General features: G+C 38.4%; 1 protein-coding gene across 2 annotated transcripts in view; it reads right to left on the bottom strand.

The window, feature by feature from the left end:
* slx4ip (SLX4 interacting protein) overlaps nucleotides 1-20,786 on the bottom strand; it is a 44,158-nt gene that overhangs the window by 11,224 nt on the left and 12,148 nt on the right. The window contains exons 5-7 of one of the 2 annotated variants that reach the window (XM_081350706.1): nucleotides 5,303-5,380; nucleotides 4,102-4,190; nucleotides 728-820 (exon numbers count right to left, since the gene is read on the bottom strand). In XM_081350706.1, coding sequence (XP_081206832.1) covers nucleotides 728-820; nucleotides 4,102-4,190; nucleotides 5,303-5,380 — 260 coding nt within the window. The remainder of the gene's footprint in view (nucleotides 1-727; nucleotides 821-4,101; nucleotides 4,191-5,302; nucleotides 5,381-20,786) is intronic. The other variant, XM_081350707.1, reaches the window with a different exon arrangement.

The raw sequence follows: 20,786 nt of genomic DNA, 5'->3' as shown, positions 1-20,786 counted from the left end.
CTGACGATTTACAAAACAAAACTTCATTAAGTGGTAAAAACCATGTCTCCCGATTGCAAATGTTCATTGCTAATGTTTATTATTGCAAATGTTTTTCATTTGTTTAATAAATCTCATAATGATGGCACATCACTATATCATAGTTTTTATTTCTATCTCAAATGATTGGCGGTCGGTCAAGGGGTAGGCTACTTGGCAAAGAATCAAATACAGTTGGGAACGACGTAGACCATTAATAACACAGACTGTTAACAATAGTTTTTAATTAGTATTTAAACATTCAAATGTAATTCATAAAAATTCATAAAAAATGTTTGTAAAAAATATTTTAATAACACGGTTTTGGCGGTTATAGAGTTGTAATGACGGTGTTCAACTATAACCGTCGGTCTCACGGTTATATACTAACCGTCACACCCCTACCTACACCAGCATTTGTATATACACACACACACACACACACACACATATCAGGAGTGTTTTCTATAGATGGGTCAGAAATCTTTAATATATTTTTATATATTATATATATTTTAAGATATTTTATATATCTTTAATCAGTATTTTAATATATTTTTAGTACTTTGTACTTTAGTAAAATTACAACACAATTGCCAATATTTAAACAGCGTGTACATACTATTTTTCTTCACAAAGTTTACAAAAAAACCCTGCTATAAACTGTCAATGTATGCGCTCAGTGGTCATATTTACATGCAGCACTCACTGATGTGTAGAACCCAGTGCTCCATGTCTTAGGCCAAATGCATTTAGTGGTCCACCTCAGAGAGCAGTATAGAGCCCAATCAGCCCTTTCCAACTACTCAATTGTCGCCCCATAATAAGCGAGAGGGGAGAACAAAAAACATAGGAATTAACTACATCCAGAGTCCAGAACCCAATTCATGACATTTGCAGAGAATGAGTTAAAGATTGGGTCACACCATACATTAAAGACACATGTTATATATAATATAAAGAGCTGGAAAATAACTAGTCACCATCCCAGGCAAGCCCACAGACTGTGCACAGGATAAAATCAGTTTACCCCCTCAATAATTGTTAGACAGTTTTGTTAACTTATAGTGTAGCCAACTGTTTTTAAAGAGGGTCACTTTACTGTAGCTTAACTACATTTATTAACCCTTATGTGCTGTTGGGGATGTTTTCATCCACTATGGGGTATTTTTGAGTCTAAATTTGGCCATAACTTTTTCTGTGTTTCAGCAAATGGAATGATTTTTGGTGACAAATCTTATTTTGACACATATTTTGGGAAAATGCTTTGAAATTTTTCAAAAACTCAACAGTACACTGTGGGCAAATTTACTACCCTTTCGTTATGTTTGTGGCTGAAAACAGCCACTACTTTAAACTGCTGTAAAAATTTATCAGATAAATATTTTTTTCAATTTTTTTTGCATAAATCTATTAATCAACCTCAGTCCTGCTCAAAAATACTAAATGTTTAAAAAAAAATCAGGATTTTAACTCTTTAATTGCCAAATTTGTAAATGATGTCACTGATTTGGGAAAAAAACACACACAAAATGACTCATTTTCAATATAAAATGTGATTGTGGACTGGATTTTTTTTTACCTTTTATCACAGTCTTGGACATGTCAAAGATTAGAAACAACATTGGTTTTGATGCATTGTTAGTTTTTGTGCAGCATCAGATTTTAACTTTTTCTCCCTCATTTACTGTTCGTGGCTGTTTTTGCCCCATTGACTTCCATTATAACCACATTTTTTGATTGCAAAGCCATGACACCATATAATCATGCATTTTTGATTGTTGGTGGTTTTCCCTGTTGGGAAGAGGTAAAATTTGTAATTTTTACTGTTGATAACCGTGTGGCACCATTAACCCTTTAGATAGGCCTGTGCCAAAAAAAGCTTAGTTTCTGGCTTTTACATGGAGTTATATGGAGTATAACAGCATAATAAAGTGTGTGTGTGTGTGTGTGTGTGTGTGTGTGTGTGTGTGTGTGTGTGTGTGTGTGTGTGTGTGTGTGTGTGTGTGTGTGTGTGTGTGTGTGTGTGTGTGTGTGTGTGTGTGTGTGTGTGTGTACTCACCTTGATGCGTCTGAGAAAATCAAAATATGCACCTCAGCTCTCAGAACTGCATGGAGTAAACAAAAACAAAGTAAGTGTATTTATGCACCTGCTGCCTTTTGATGGTGAGAAATGCAGACTAAACAAAAACAAAGCAAGTGGATTTAAACGCGTGCATGCAAGCCTGCTGGTCATTTGATGGTGAGAAGAGCAGCAAGCAACATGAGAAAGGGCTTGACTTGTAGTGAAGTTTTAGAGATGATTATGCAGCCTGACCCCTCCAGCGAGCTGCAGGATGTTTCGTCTTCTCCCTCTGACACCACAGACTCAGGAGAGTCAGATCCTGATTTGGATGTGGCACCCTCATCATCCTCTCTAGCTTCCACTGAAGGCGAGGAGGATTCGGAGGATCCTGGATCTGGGTGGATTGGGAGAAACGGCGAAGTGTGGTTTTCCACCAACGCGGAGACAACTCTCTTTCTTCAGCCTGCCAGTGGCGTGACTCCAGGGCCGACGCGCTATGCCTTCGCAAGGGTCCAGAACATGGATTCCGTGTTCAATCTGTTTTTTACGGAGGAGATGATTGACCTCATTGTCAGCATGACTTGCGTCAACACATACATGTTTGTACAGTCATACAAACATGTATGACTATGCCTTGTGATGGCATAGCGCGTCGGCCCTGGAGTCACGCCACTGGCAGGCTGAAGAAAGAGAGTTGTCTCCACGTTAGTGGAAAACAACACTTCGCCGTTTCTCCCAATCCACCCAGATCCAGGATCCTCCGAATCCTCTTCGCCTTCAGTGGAAGCTAGAGAGGATGATGAGGGTGCCACATCCAAATCAGGATCTGACTCTCCTGAGTCTGTGGTGTCAGAGGGAGAAGACGATACATCCTGCAGCTCGCTGGAGGGGTCAGGCTTCATAATTATCTCTAAAACTTCACTACAAGTCAAGCCCTTTCTCATGTTGCTTGCTGCTCTTCTCACCATCAAATGACCAGCAGGCTTGCATGCACGCGTTTAAATCCACTTGCTTTGTTTTTGTTTAGTCTGCATTTCTCACCATCAAAAGGCAGCAGGTGCATAAATACACTTACTTTGTTTTTGTTTACTCCATGCAGTTCTGAGAGCTGAGGTGCATATTTTGATTTTCTCAGACGCATCAAGGTGAGTTCACACACACACACACACACACACACACACACATGCACACACACACACACACACACACACACACACACACACACACACACACACACACACACACACACACACACACACACACACACACACACACACACTTTATTATGCTGTTATACTCCATATAACTCCATGTAAAGCCAGAAACTAAGCTTTTTTTGGCACAGGCCTATCTAAAGGGTTAATGGTGCCACCCGGTTATCAACAGTAAAAATTAGGCTACAAATTTTACCTCTTCCCAACAGGGAAAACCACCAACAATCAAAAATGCATGATTATATGGTGTCATGGCTTTGCAATCAAAAAATGTGGTTATAATGGAAGTCAATGGGGCAAAAACAGCCACGAACAGTAAATGAGGGAGAAAAAGTTAAAATCTGATGCTGCACAAAAACTAACAATGCATCAAAACCAATGTTGTTTCTAATCTTTGACATGTCCAAGACTGTGATAAAAGGTAAAAAAAAATCCAGTCCACAATCACATTTTATATTGAAAATGAGTAATTTTGTGTGTTTTTTTCCCCCAAATCAGTGACATCATTTACGAATTTGGCAATTAAAGAGTTAAAATCCTGATTTTTTTTTAAACATTTAGTATTTTTGAGCAGGACTGAGGTTGATTAATAGATTAATGCAAAAAAATTTGAAAAAAATATTTATCTGATACATTTTTACAGCAGTTTAAAGTAGTGGCTGTTTTCAGCCACAAACATAACGAAAGGATGTAATTTCTAACAATGCACAAGGGTTAAGTAAACTGTAGCTTGGCAAGCTAGTTTCAAAGTAGCTTCTCCAACACTGATTATAAACATTATTTCATTACATAAGCAGCTCTTACCACATCCAGGTTCAGATTTCCACTGGGAAGTGCAGAATTCTCTGGAGGACTGGCACGCACTACAACACGCTCAGGAAACACACGCAACTCTGTGAAGGTAAAAAAAAATTACTGATGAAGCTGTAACTAAATTGATGTGGAAACCATTTAGCAAAATATAATATACAGTAAATGTTCTGTTTGAAACGAAGGGCGAAATGGGAAAGGAAGGTCAAAATATGCATGAATAAATTCTCACAGACATCTGAAGTAAAATAAAGATGACTAAGATGAACAGCATAAACTGACCTCAATGCCCTCTTCATGGGAAATATCGAATACTGTTGAAAAAGCTTTATTTGTTTTTTTTTAAGAAAATGGCAAAGTTGCCATAAAGTTGAATGTCAACACTTGGCCACTTCACGTCCCCACTGCCCCTCAGTCAATAAAGTTTCAAATATGTAACTCGATACAAGTAAAACAAACCACATTGTTTGATGTATTTTCCGGTTTATTTCCTTCAAACTTGGCCAAATTTAGCTTAAAAATGAAGGCCAAGCAAATTGTTGGTCAGCTACATTTTCTTCTTTTTGTTTTTCCAAGATCACTTAAAATAACCTATACCTTATTAGTCATATTAGTCTGTACGCTCCTACTTTGTATTTCTTTGAGCCATGTTAAACATATATCATGTACAATGATGACTGTAACTTGCTTCACATAGTCTGACATGCCATACCTCTAAAGATACAGTGAAACTTTAGACTAAACTTGTTTACTATGATAAGCACACCACATTTTCCCTGTGAGCTGCTGTCAAGCCTGGCTCGGGTGGACTTGGCTTTAGACTCAAATATTTTTTGAGCTCTGCCTCTATTAGGACGGAGTGCATTCGTCTCTTACTGTCTAGCCAGAGATAATGGGTGGTTTCTTCAAAGAAGTTTCTCTTAGATCTGTATAAATTTGACTTGAAACCACAAGTTCAGCACAAAACGTATTTTGAATCATTTTCTGAGTTGCCAGCTAAGTGAACATATTTCAGTCGACTTTTTCCAAAATAAAAACGATCCGGACAGTGACCTCCAACAGAGCCTGACAGCTGTATGAACTAATAACAACACAGGTGCTTCTGATACAATCATCTGTTTCATGAGGCAACTTAATGTGGAAAAAAATACTCAAATCAGTTTTCTTTAGTCTAGGAGGAGAGGAAATAAACTACCTCTATAGTGCTGCCTGACTATGCATCTCAAGTTGACATGTCGTTTCATGAAGTGCACTGCCAGACGAACATTCCCACCTGCAAAAGAAAATACATTTTTATGGTCAAAACAGTTAAACATCAAAACATATTTAGAACAGGTAATATTGAAACAGCGAGGGCTTGACATGTTAGGCTAATCATGAAACAATTGCATTTGGGACTGCCTGTTTGTTTAAACAAATCCACGTTTACGCATGAGGAAACTAAATGCAAATCAGCACTGCATTAAATGATAGTCTGAGTCACGTCTACTGTACTGAACATGGACGTTATCAATTATATATGTGGCCAACATGCAAAAGGCCAGAACAAAGGCTTCAAATGTCTGCCAAATATGACACTGCTCAAAGGAGGTTTAATGTCTGAAAAATACCAAAGCGTTTAAGCAAATGATCAAGAAGCCTCATCATAGTTCAGGCATGAACGTAAGCAGTGCCAGGGGCTTCTTGGCCTTTGAAGTCCACTGTAACAAGACTGACTGAACGCAGAAACTATTTACAGCCTCTACTGGTGGGAGAGTTTTATGAATTCATCCTTCATTCCTTTGAAAACAGCATATAATGTGCCACTTTGCCTGCATAACCAGTATTTTAGACTGCAAATCTCTCTAAACACTGGATGAGTGGCTGAAAATTAGCACTGAACACTGTTATTTATTATTCTTACACAACTCTCTGAAATACTCAATTGTGATTGGTCTATCTCTGCATTCTGAGGTCAAATATTTTAGTATAATAACGGCTATTCTCTATAATGGATGAATAACACTGCTAGTTTTGTGCCTCTTGTGATGCATTCAGCAATATCGTTTTTTCTCACATAATAAAAGAAAGTGGGATAATGTACAGTCAGCAGGTAATTGCCACAAAATAAACCTCTTCATTATGATATAAGACCTGATCATTCTGTCAGCGTTTCTTTTGCAAAGGTAAGATGACAGGTGAATAAAATAAGATTTATTACAAAATTTTCTGTTTGCACAATTATGTTCACACAAAGGAAGAAGTGAATAAATAGGGTGTATGCAAAGCCAATCAAACTGATGAATGACATCCTTCAAAAGGAATCAGAACAGAACAAGCATTCTGGATATTACCAAAAAATCTATTCAAAGCGCAAAAACTCTTTCAAAAAAGGACATTTTCATTGTAGACCTTCTGTTGTGGACTCAAGTTAGTTTAATGTCATTCAACAGGTCTGAAAGCAGTTTCTAATCTGAGAATATAATACACTATATTAAGCAATTTACAGTCCAATTACAGGTGCTGGTCATAAAATTAGAATATCATCAAAAAGTTGATTTATTTCAAGAATTCAACTTAACAGGTGAACTAATATATTATATAGACTCATTACATGCAAAGTGAGATATTTCAAGCCTTTATTTGTTATAATTTTGATGATTATGGCTTACAGCTTATGAAACCCACGAAATAAAAATCCCCGAAAATTTGAATATTACATGAAATCACATAGTAATTACACAGTAATACCATGGTCATTGAACCAGGTTTTGGTTCTTTTGGCAGTGTGGGCAGGTGCAAATCCTGCTGGAAAATGAAGGAAGCATGAAGTGCTCTGAAAATGTCCTGGTAGACGGCTGCGTTGACTCTGGATTTAATAAAGCACAGTGGACCAAAGTCTTCTTTTCTGATGAGAGCAAATTTTGCATCTCATTTGGAAACCAAGGTCCCAGAGTCTGGAGGAAGAATGGAGAGGCACACAATCCAAGATGCTTGAAGTCCAGTGTGAAGTTTCCACAGTCTGTGTTGGTTTGGGGAGCCATGTCATCGACTTGTGTTGGTCCACTGTGCTGTCCACTCAACGCAGCCGTCTACCAGGACATTTTCAGAGCACTTCATGCTTCCTTCAGCAGACAAGCTTTATGGAGATGCTGACTTCATTTTCCAGCAGGATTTGCACCTGCCCACACTGCCAAAAGAACCTAAACCTGGTTCAATGTCATTGGTATAACTATGATTTCATGTAATCTTCAAATTTTCTGGGATTTTGATTTCGTGGGTTTCATAAGCTGAAAGCCATAATCATCAAAATTATAACAAATAAAGGCTTGAAATATGTCACTTTGCATGTAATGAGTCTATACAATATATTAGTTACACCTGTTAAGTTGAATTCTTGAAACAAATTTTATGACCAGCACCAGGTCAGGAGTGGGGAGAACAAGTATTTGATACACTGCCCGATTTAGCAGGTTTTCCTACTTACAAAGCATGTAGAGGTCTGTAATTTTTATCATAGGTACACTTCAACTGTGAGAGACGGAATCTAAAACAAAAATCCAGAAAATCACAAAGTTTTGGTCTAAACTCCACTCGCCATGTTTGGAGGAAGAAGGATGAGTACAACCCCAAGAACACCATCCCAACCGTGAAGCATGGAGGTGGAAACATCATTCTTTGGGGATGCTTTTCTGCAAAGGGGACAGGACGACTGCACCGTATTGAGGGGAGGATGGATGGGGCCATGTATCGCGAGATCTTGGCCAAAACAACCTCCTTCCCTCAGTAAGAGCATTGAAGATGGGTCGTGGCTGGGTCTTCCAGCATGACAACGACCCGAAACACACAGCCAGGGCAACTAAGGAGTGGCTCTGTAAGAAGCATCTCAAGGTCCTGGAGTGGCCTAGCCAGTCTCCAGACCTGAACTGAATAGAAAATCTTTGGAGGGAGCTGAAAGTCCGTATTGCCCAGCGACAGCCCGAAACCTGAAGGATCTGGAGAAGGTCTGTATGGAGGAGTGGGCCAAAATCCCTGCACTAGTGTGTGCAAACCTGGTCAAGAACTACAGGAAACGTATGATCTCTGTAATTGCAAACAAAGGCTTCTGAACCAAATATTAAGTTCTGCTTTTCTGATGTATCAAATACTGATGTCATGCAATAAAATGCAAATTAATTACTTAAAAATCATACAATGTGATTTTCTGGATTTTTGTTTTAGATTCCGAAGTGGGAAAACCTGCAAAATCGGCAGTGTATCAAATACTTGTTCTCCCACTGTATGTAATAATAAAAATATAATAAAAACTTGTAAATTAAATAATTAAATAATTAATTTCAATTAATTTATTTTATTTAAAAAATAAATACTTGATTTGCTCAGTCCGAACCATAGGTAATGCTTATATATATATATATATATATATATATATATATATATTGTATATATTTACAGGGTTTTTCCTGCATAGAGAATTATGAGGTGGCCGCCTCCGTCAAATTTCGTGCCGCCTCCGGCTCTCGACAAAACTCGGACAGACAGTCATGGTCAGATACACTTTTTCCACCATGACGGTTCTGTTGCGGTTACCGCTTGTGTCCATTCTCAAACCGTATAGTGCTGCTGCTGCGCGCAGTGCCCGGATAAGTAATAAAAACATTCCATTCCAATTAATCGAGGGTGGATGACAGATAAATAATTTTGTGTTAAGTTTAATAAAGACACGGAACTCTCATCACGGTAAAACGAAATGAACGTGCGTCACTTTACTTTCGTTTTCAACAACGTAATTCTCTTCATGGAAAACCAATCAAGGAAAACATATCAGGAGGACTCGACAATAACGCTTGTCTGGGACCATATACTTTGTCCGGGACACGTGTTTTTTTCTTTCTTTTTTTTTTGAAGGGAAAAGTGAGAGAGAATTGTAGCCCATCCGGACAAATGCCCTGATTAAAAAAAAATTATATAAAAATATTCCGAATCACCGAAAACGTGAGGATGATTCTGTTTTATTTAATTTAATGATTGATAGCCTATAGTTGATAATATAGGCCTACCTAATGTACTGACGGTAACAAAGTTGCGCTGTTGAGGCTCGTGCTGTTATTTATAACATATTATAGTTAAGAAACAATATATATAGGCTACACACTATCAGAGTGATGTTTTCCTGAATGCCATCAAGATTGAAACCGAGACTGATTTCATAACAGTTCAATAAACAAATATTTAAAATTAATCACTTACATTTGAGACGCAATGACTGTTTTTGTTCTGTTTCAGCAGCGAAAATAGTTCAAAACAAAGATCACAGCAGAACCACCGCGCATCTCACAGCAACACTCAGCCATGTTTCATTACTGAATGATTCAGCGTTTTGAACAAATCGATTGAGTCAAAGATTCAATTACCTATTCATAAACTGCCTCATTCGAAATGAATCAGCCTTTTAAAAGAATCGTTTGAATGAATGACTCAATGACTCGCTCATTAAGACGGTCACCTACCGCCTCCTACTGGCGGTTTACTTTCAAACATTTTCAACATTCCTTATTTGTATATTCAAAAATATTAATACAGTTATAATTTTTCAATGTAAATTATTTAATTTGATTGGAAACAGCCTAATGTCTTATTATTTTAATTGAATATATTGATCAAATTTAAGAATTTGAAATGAAAGATGGAGCAAACATTTAATAAAATAAAACCTTATAAAGGTACAAAAAATTATTCTGTTTTCAAACAGTGATGTAATGAAACATTGACAATTTATGTTTGAATGGAGTAAAGCCTCTGTTAAGGCTATTAAGGAAATGTAATTTTGCCAAAAGAAGAACTTTTATTTTAAATAAATGTTAATTTTTAATTAGCCAACTTCAGTGTGATATGTTACCATATTATCATGCTTAACACTGAGAATTTGAATAATTGTAATGTGATCAGATGCAGATATCTAAATCAAAGAATATGGGTGGTTTGCGGGTGGATTTTTTTATTTTCAACAGTGGATTTGGGTGACTCAAAGTGCACCAGATTAATGAATTTATCTTTAAAATGTACAAAAATTATTTTTATATTTTTATTTATTATATTATATACACAGCACTTTTTTCAGTATCTATCAAAATAAAATTAAGTGAGACACTTTTAATTTTTAACTTGAACCTTCATTATATGAAGCATTTAGTGATGTCAACATTATGTGTTCATTCACTTTTACAGTTGCTGGAGCAACCATACCCACTCACAGTTAACATGCCAAGAAAACAAGTTCACTCAACCCTCCTATTGTTGGAGCAACGACACCACCATTCTGTTTTAATTTAAGAGACAGGAGGCAAAGGAAGAATGCAGCCTAGATCTGTTTGTCATTGTTCAAGGAATGCAAGATCCTCTAGACGCGAAGGCAGAGCACTGTTTCTTAATCTGGGAGGAATTTGACGTCAAGAGAGGGGGCCTGGTGAACATGCTAGCTATCTGCTGGTGCAGCTGTAAACAAGAAAACAGGCATGGGAATCCATCAGCTCTCACTCTGTGCCCTGAATAGACCCCTCAGCCTCTTTGCCTGTCTGTGAGAGACTGCCATAGGCTGCCACAGGACCCTAAAATACAAACAACTATCCTTTGACCCCAAGTGCTAAAGCATATCGGTTCAGATCATAGAAACCATAAAGAAAAACAAACTCAATGTGTGCACTCTAAAATAGCCTCACCGTGATCCCTAACATCAAGACCATTTGGCTATCGTCAGAGTGCGTTGTTAGATGTGTTAAATGAGCAGAAATGCATTAGTGAAGACAGATTTACCAGCTGATGTCATTGCAGGCTCCACTAACAGATAGCTAGGTCCTTAAACAGGAGCTTGGTGTGCTTCTGCAGGTAATAATATGCAATTACAGTGTCTGCCAGCCACAAAACTGTCATCAGCAACCCCAGTATGTGATTGATGGATCTACCTCTTACTTTCTTCCACCTCACAAGTACTGCTTAACAGCAGCTCCTCTCCAGTTGTTTGAATTATTTACAACACCTTTTTCCTCCATCGGCAGTCGAAACTAACTGCACTGTAGAAACGACGGTACAATCTGTCACAGTAAAGAAAGAAGGTAGATTAGTAAAACTAGGTAGAACTTCCTGCACATACTTGCTTTGAAATAACTTCCATTGAAGGAACAAACATGATCAAAAACACCGACAGAAACAACAAACAGTGAATTTAAACCCTATTAAACCCCAAACTCAAGTCACTGTATCCAAGATACAAACTAATTATCACAAATGTTATTTTATCCCACCTACGAGAATAATAGGCTATGGTAAGCATCTTGTTTGAAACCCCGGTGAGCCTGCCAAACTGGCTCCTGAAGTTGATATACATGTCAAGGTTTCAGGCGATTGGTGCTATTTTTTTTTTTGCTTAAGGGAAGTGATACAAGACTAGTGGGAACAGCAACACCTACATTCACAGAACTGTTCATCTAAGCAATGCAGGTTAATATGACTAATAATATGAATCAGATGATCCCTTAGGTGTTCCTCTCCATCTCAAAGAATTAACCGAGGAGGATTTCGATATCAGATTTATATGCTTTTGAGATGGCTTGGACCTTAAAGCGCTTAAGGGAGAAAGGCAACACCGGTAGAAAGATCAAGATGGCACATGGAACCCAACCAAATTCAATGAGGGTGAAAAAAAGTGTGCGTGGACAGAATCAGCGTCTTATCTTTCCTGCTCCTAATCATTCAAGGATGCAACGAGCCACCCAAAAAGCTTGGGAGAGTTATGGGAAATAAAACTCTTCAGTCATAACATAAGTCTCTTTGCTAAGCATCAAGAGCCTAGGGCATGTTCTTTCCCTTTTTAACTCTGGTGTTGATGGATAGAACAAACAACAAACTGATAATCTGCATATTTCAGGAGATTAAAAAAAAAAACATTTCATTCATGTCCATCCCACTTAAATTGACCCATCCTCCCGCCTCCTAACCAAAAAAAAAAAAAAAAACTTTAATAGCATTGGTGTTTCTTCTTTTCCTTCACTTCAAAGAGGCAATTCCCAGGACAAGGCCGACAGAGGACCACAAAAAGGCTAATTTTGAGATATCAGCTGTTGGTTGATAAAAGTTTTCTGGCCCAGGCCAGCATGCTAAATGTGAATCTCAGTGTCTTTTTGCAGATTAAGCACTTCTAAAGCACCCCTTCTTTAAGAAAAGAAAATACTGGAGTTATCTAGATAAAGACTGATGTTTACAGCAATGGTTCTCAACTGTCTTTGATTAAAGACCCAGATTTTTGGCGACTCAACACTTTATCAAGATTGCTTATCATGCAAAAGTAAACAAATGTGCCCATACAATTAAGCTTACTAAAATTTGCTTTTAGTACATCTTCTTCTTGTAAGGAAAATAATATATTTTCTGAAGAAAAAAACTTAATGAAAAACAGAAATATTATTCTACCAGATCTGTATCACTAAATTAAAATTGAAAATGTTTCATGTAAGTAGCATGTGATGTGATGTGAGACGATTGAGATGCCCTCAGAGGGAAAGTGTTCCAACAATCACAACATCCATGCAAGGCTTCGCTGACACTAAGCCAAGGCAGAAATATATACAGTACATCAGTACACACGCATGCATGACCCCTCCTGGAGCTTTTACCACTTCCTGGGAAAACAATAGAGAGAACAAAAAGTCAACAAACCAGAAGAATGTAAAGAGGAATGTGAAATAAAATGGAAGAGTGGGGTGAGTGATCCCTTGTCTCCGACTAGAGCAATTCTTTCCATTGATTCAGAGTTCAAAGAAGAACACGAGCTATAAAAATCTCATCAGCTCTAAACAAATGGAGAGCACAGACAGCTCAACATGCGAAAGAATAATAATAATAATCTCTCAGCACCACAGTCTAGATCTTGACAAGCCAGAGAGGTTGTACAATCTAAACACGTCAAGCTCTAAAAATGGACAACATCAGATACGATTTCTGATACGATCCGTGATATCTGAGCATATAGCTACTGTGTGCAACGGACAATCTCAAAGCAATCTCACATACGTGAAAACCGGGGACGGCGGGTGGAGAGCGAGTGTCTAGGTGACCGAGTAGGAATTTGTAGAAATATTTTCTCTCACTCCTCACTTTGATGTGAATGATCACCCTCTAAGATCTTGTCCTTCGCTCTTACTGGGTCAGGGTGGGGCTCCCGGGCGATTGTGCATATGTGTGTGAGTGTTTCACGGGGGTCGCCACATGGAAGGGCCGAGCGGGGTTTTCCTGGAAGCACATCACACCCGGCTGCGTAACTGTAGCCTGGGCCGAGCGGTCGGTGTGTCTTATCACTCTGTTCAACGTCCACCTGAAACAATATTTGCACATGAGTGTTCAATTTAACATTTGGGTGACCCCTTCAGCATGGTTATGAAATGCTGCAATGTGGCCCAACAGGAGGATGCAACACATGATCAAAAGGAGAACTGTAAAGATAAGCAAATGGACTAAATCGCCTTCAGAAACCTCCTTCTATAGTCTTCACAAAACAATCAAAACCGAGACCAAAACCTAACATGGTGACATTTATCGACCAAAAGCCTATAATAAACTTTAACATGACACAGCAAAATGAACAAGACTATGATCAGTCACATTCAAACTGAACATCCCTCTTGTCCCAGCAGATGTTCCCTTTAATTAGAGCTCCTAACGCAACACTTAACTAATTGCCTACACCTGCACTATAAACGTATATGACATCATCATTTCTGTGAAAACGGGTGAGAACATCTAATGATTTAACACCAGCACAGCATTCTTGAATTAAACTTTAAATACTACAATGTCTCTCTCTAAGACGACATACTTTTGGCTGACATTTCTCTTATGCTCACCAAGGCTGCATTTACCCAATCAAATATACAATAATATAATTGAATATTTTTACAATGTAAAATTACTGTTTTAAAATTGTTTCATGTGATGGCAAAGTTGAATTAACAGCAGCCATTTTTCCAGTCTTCAGTGTCACATGATTCTTCAGAAACATTCCAATATGCTGATTTGTGTTCAAGTAAATTGCCTGACCTTCTCAGGGAAAACTAGTCCTGTCTGAACAGACAACAATTAGAATGAATTATGGTTGTATAACCATTTTTATAAGTATAACTTACACAGCATATACATATTTTGATACAAACTATCCACATAATGATATGCAGGTACAGTACAGTAAATGCAGGAATCTGAGACCCTTAAGGATGTCACAAGGACAAACAGGGAAATGTGGTGTGAATGAGGGCAGAGAAACACATTCCTCCTGTTTGATTCCAGCAGATTAACGACGTGGGGAAGGCTTCTGAAAACTTGACTTATGTGCTGTTCTGCAGCGCTGAAGGTTTTGAACCTGAGCTAGGCCTGTCATTGAAACCAGACCTCCTCATCCCTGTCTCCTAATAAATCTATCCCGCTTATGTGTGCATTAAAACTGACTCACCTGGACAGCACACTGGTGCCTGCAAGGCCTTAATAACGAAATATGCCATTTAGTTGAAAAACGATCAAACTTCCTTTACCAGGCAAATATGCACATAGTTATAACAGTGGCCAAAAAATAATGATGGATTCAATGGAGAAAGGCACCATTAACCCTGAGCACATGACCTGCCATTTGATCCGCTCTTGGACCTTGAAATGAAAACGTTGAGTGGGAAAAAGCAGGGTGATCCTCTAAAACGATTTAGTAATTCCTGAAGTGAAGTTTGGTCAGGCGGCATGAATAGTCTGGGTTCACGGAGGCTGTGTCTGTATGTGTGTGTGAGTCTGCCTGACCAGATTGTGGTCGAGAAACAGTCCCATGAATCCCATACTGATCAAGCTCTCTTTCCTCAATCCCTAATTACATACAGAGCCCTGTGGTGGGACAGCACCAGAGGAACACCGCTGACCCCGGACGAAAGACAGGGGTGTGTGTGGTGAGATCGAGTCATCCTGAATGTATAAACATCAGTTTCAGGCCAAAGGCGGGTGTGTTAAAGCGGTGTAGATTTGTGTACTTGGAAGTTTGTGTGTGAAAGCGTGGGAGAAAGGTCTGCGGAAACAGTCCGGCTGTCCAGGGGCTTTTCTGTACAGTGAGACGTGGGACTTAGGAGGTGGATTTGCACAGCAACTGCAACATGACAAAGCATCAAGGGCTAATTCTAGAACAAGGAGACAGACAGACTGACAGGCAGTCAAAAAAGCCCAAGGAATTTCGACAGCTCCTGCTCCCAGCTCTCCATTTCCCATGCTGGTAATCCTGCCTAGTCCCTCTCACATGTTCCAGGGCAGGTAACTGCTGCTAATGCCACCACATGCTTTATATTTAAAGGCTACGGGGCACGTGGGCAGAAACAGGACGCTCTTATTGCAAACTGTTGGCGAGGGGGAACAGATAGAGGGAGACAGATAAAGAGGGAGATTTTTTTCTTTACACAAGAAATTTTAAATAGAACACACTAGGATTAGAAAAAAAAAAAATCTTACTGACCACAAATTAGAGTTGCCAAAAAGTACAGACTTCGGTACCAATGCTACTGAAATTGTAAAATTGTGACGCTTTGAGTGCCGTTGAGCGAAATCGTAAACACCTCTGGTTGGCCATTGTGTTCACGCGCTCATCGTATATGTCCGATGACGGAAGTGTTTGAAAGTTTTTTTTAAAAACGGGAGCGGGAGCGTTTGAAAGCACAAGCAGGCATCTGTGTAAGTGCTTGGTAAAGAGCGTCATTGATGTATATTTACAACATGTTTTTGAAGCGTTGATCATTGTAGCCAATCACAGACATATTTGATGAGCACGTGAACACAATGGGCAATCAGAGGTGTTTACGATTCTGCTCAACAGCTTTCAAAGCGTCCCATTTTTTAAATTTCAGTATCGACTGATTTGACAACTCTACCGCAAACCTTTGAACTGTAGTGTAATTCAACATCTACTGATATAGAATAATTTTGAAATCTTTCACATCAGCTGAAAACCGATATATTATAGATATATCATGCATCACTAGATCTTTAAAAAAAAATCAAAACACAAGTCAATTTGTCAAATCTTAAATTAGCTGACAGCATCAAATTCATTTCACAAGGAAGTGCATGTGAACGTAACCATATTTATTACTCTATACCAGCACCGTAATCTGCTGCTGCTGTGTGAAAGCAGCCAGAGAGAATCAGAAGAGAATGGAGTGCCGCAGCCGGTCCCACATCCCTCCACTCACTGAGTGAGATCTCACTCCCTCTGTGCCCTTGTAAACACATTCTCCAGCGGTAAGGCTATCTGCTGCAGTGCACTTGCGCTGGCTATAGGGCTGGGTCACAGGCACCCAGCACTCCTTTAAGCCCTCCTCACAGGGCCTGCCAAGAGGAGTCAGCCTGGTACACTGTGCAGCGCTCGCAAAGCCCTCTCCCACGGCTATTAGTGACCATTCATCTGGGGAGCCTGGGAAAATGCATCTGAACCCGGCAGGCCATCAGGGGGAACAGCCTGCCAGGTGTTCCCTCCCCCTCTGCCACACCAGCACTGTAAGCCATGGCACCTGTGGGAAAGAGGAAGGGGCTCGGCGAGGAGGAGGGGTATGAAGCAGCCACCCACCTCTTTCCTCCTCCCCTTCATCCATTAAGACCTGCTAATCAGATCAAACACACTGACGTGGGGGAACGTGCACAGGTAGATGTCAGAGTTACCAAAAATGGGCGAAAGTGCAAACAGCTGCATTGTAATTGTAATTGCCACAGCGTGGCTGAACTTGATGGAGGGCTACTTGAAATGTATTATGTGTGACACTACAGTAAAAGAACAAAAGAGCTATTTCCATTTGGACAAATAACCCTTACAATCTGTAAGAAACTAATAACTAATGAGAAACGACCAGCACAAAAAAGTATAGTTACAATAGTTTACCTAAATGTCCACTACAATCAAACTGTCCATTTATAATATGTTTAATACATATGCAATAGCCTATATTTACACTCCTTAATTTTTTTACATATATCGATATCTTCAAGCTTGCATTTAAAAAAAAAAAATAGTAAAAACAGTATTGTTGTCAAATATTATTACAATTTAATTTTCCATTTTAATATACTTTAAAATGCACTTTTTCCTGAATAAGTGCTCAAGAAACATTTCTTATTATTCAATTCACATTTATGTCACATAAATATTTAATCGCGATTAATCGCATTAATGTCATAGTTAACTCGCAATGAATCGCAATTAATCGCACATTTTTATCTATTCTAAATGTCCCTTGATTTATTTTTGTCCCATTATTTTTTTCTCATTTTAATGCTCTAATCAACATGGAAAAGTGGATCGGCTTGCTTTGTGCAAATGTTTTTTTTTTATTGAAAACAACATTGGCATATACTGTAGTGTTCAATTTCACACTAACATTCTCACTCAGAGCAAATAATCGCATCAGAGAATCCATCAAGTGGTATTTCAGACTGGACGTGCTGCAATGATAGTTCAGTTCACAACGACAAAACACACAGATCACTTTGGTCTTGTCAATGGAACCATTTGGCAACTTTTTAAAAGTAAACTTTCCATTCAGAATCTTATTGGCATCCATTTCGGCGTCTCGCGCTCGCCATCCACTCAAAGCATAACGTTAGCCTACTACTCTTTGGCTGGCTCGCAAGCCCAAACAAGTGTGTGCGGCGTGCCGGTTGTTTTGTTTCTGGTCTAGCTAGATCCAGTGTGGTGTTGTAGTTTTTCTAACGTTACTAGTTGTTGCAACTGCATGTGAAAAAAACGACAAAGTTTGCTAGGCCAAAAAGAACATTAATTTCGCGATAAAAAAACTGACGCTGTTAAAATGGGTTTGCGTTAAAACCGTTAATAACGCGTTTAACTGACAGTAATTGTTGAAAACATTGAAACTAATTTTTTGCAGGATTGATAAATAGAAAGAACAGTATTTATTTGAAAACACTTTTGATCAATTTAATATTGGTGAGAACTATGATATCGATGCATCCCTAGAAAGTACCGAAATATACGTACATGGTTTGAAAGAGAAATTAGGTTCACATAACAAAAACTGTCACGTTTTCGTCAAGCTGATATAAAAGGAGGAGTGCACATTGAATGATGACAGTCCTTTTTAACAGTTATCGGTGAAACATACTTGGATTTCGGTCCTGGCATGTTATACAAAAATGTAGTTTATAAATGCCAGTGGTGCTTTTATGTGTAACCACATAATTGTGTTGCAAGAAAACTGAGTCATCAGAGTCCCGATGTTTAGTCGATCAAAATCCTTGCTAGTGCCCAAATTCGATACACTGATTCACACAAAATCGATTTCACACAAATTAGTTACATTCCAAACTGAAAGAATGCGAAGTAATTCATTCATTAAGTTCTCAAATGTGTGTGTGCTTGCTTGAAATAGATGCAATAGAGTTCACAAAAGCAATCCAATTTCAAGAGATTGATCTTTTAATTTATGGGATTTCCCAGAACAAAATACTCCTGGAAAAATGAGGTCAGAGAAAGTTAAGAAAAAGAAAACAAGCATCTCTTATGCTGTAACTCTAGCAATGAAAGACACTGAGTTGATTTAGCTTCATCTTAAAAAAAAAAAAAAAGAAAAAAAGAAAAAAAAAAGTTATTTTGGCAGAAACTTTGAGCAACAATCTAATTAGCTCATGTTCTCCGTTTAAACCTAATAACTATTTTGAATCTGTAGCATCAGATATTAGGTTAAAGCACTTGAAATGTAGCAGCAAACAGACTCTCTGGGTGACATACATAGTCAAGCAGGGGCTGCAGTGCCTTCTTTCTTAAGATTAGGAATTAATCAAAAAAAAAAAAAAAAAAAAAAAGTAATTTCCCCTGAGTGCAACAAGCATACCGTTCATCTCACTCCAAAAATCATTATTTCTTAATAAGGGGGAAAAGTCAGAAAGAAAACTTACTTTTGCCATTTTCAGGGTAGATATGCTTCAACAAATGGCTACATAAAACATTGCAATCTGCTGTCTTCCAGCAAAAAAAACATTTTCTTGGTTAGTGTGCCAAGAGTCCGGCTCGTGCTTCCACCAAGCCAAGACATTTGGTGGGAAAAGTTCCCCCTTTCCCGCCCTCTCCAAAGCATAAATAAATCAACTCACTATGAGCTAATGGGGAAGCAGGAGGTAGCCAGTCAGAGAGAAGCTACAAGGGCTGACATTTGAAAAATGGCCTTTGCAGCTGAGAGCAGAGCAGACTGCTCAGGAAATGTGTCGGCATGTGACACGCTCACTGGATATGATAAATGTGACATGCACGTTCAAACAACCACACAGAGGTTGACAATAGACACATCTAAGCTGAGACTGAACACAAAACACCATGTTTGATGCATGCATGATGAAATCATGTAAGCTGACACATACAAGAGAGGGAAAAATATCTCTAGTGCATAAGTGAGTTCACACAAAAGGATCTGGGGAGAGTTAATAGCTGTTGATAGCCGACAGCTGGAGTGGTCACATGTTCTGTGACTGGGAAAATCGCAGAACTCTTTGGGTTCATTCCAATCGCCTGAAAGTGTGTCGTGAAGTGGACTTCACAAGGTATTTGGACAATTTAATTGGAATTAAAAAACCATAGGGAGTGTGCATACTCAGTCCAGCAGACTGCAAACAATATAGGAATCAAGGATACATTGAATGTCACCGCCATACATATTATAAACTAACCAAATCACATATAAAATTTTAAATGAATATTCATCATTAAATTTAGGGGTTGAGTATAACCAATTATATTAATTTACTATAATTCCAAATATACATACAAAAAATGATATTTCTAAATAAAACATGTATATTTTATATACATTAAATAATCAAGACATCACTAACAGATTAAGTAAAATATAATGAATATATAGGCTAATATAGTGCATATATTTTGCGAAAGAGTTAATTTCTCTAGCGAACTAATAAGCTGTGGACACTGAATGACTTGCCTGAGGTAAATTACATAAAGATACTTGTTTACAAGCTGCTTTACTGATGTCTTTCTGCCGTTGAAACACTAATTGAGCGATTACATGAGATACGTTTCAGTAAGTTGTACTATATCTTTCAACATACCTTCAGATGTTCATTCACGTTTATTAGGAAGAGAATCGCGTTCCGCACTTGCAGCTGCTTAAGCTAAGGCCCCAATATAGTGATGTCACGCAACATTAATGAGCGTCAAAACGGCATTTATTGTTTGAATTTCGTAATAAAATGGAAACAATTTGAAAAAAATTATTATCGAAAATGACAAAAAGCGGAGCTTATTGCGATTATTGATGGTTAATGGTGGTTAGGCTACAACGCTGTATTCATCTTGTACACATACTATAAGACACACGGAAATTGTGTAAACGTGTACCGTTACACCCCTAAATACCATTTAATCAAATGTCAGAAGGAAGAAAAATTTGTTTTTAAAAGCCTTAGGCATGTTAATACCCAGTTTACGTTTCCAAACATTCGTTTTGCCATTAATTGTAATAATCCAGTGAGATTTCTGTATGCACAAGGAATCTGACAAAAGCCAGGATGATCTGATCTCACCATCATCGAGTCCGTCTGTGATTACATGAAGAAACAGAAGAAACTGAGACAGACTAAATCCAGAAGAACTGCTGGAACGTCTCCAA

Source organism: Scardinius erythrophthalmus, assembly GCF_964197995.2.
Source record: "Scardinius erythrophthalmus genome assembly, chromosome: 21".
Classification (NCBI taxonomy): domain Eukaryota; kingdom Metazoa; phylum Chordata; class Actinopteri; order Cypriniformes; family Leuciscidae; genus Scardinius; species Scardinius erythrophthalmus.
This window is presented reverse-complemented; position numbering and strand designations above follow the sequence as displayed.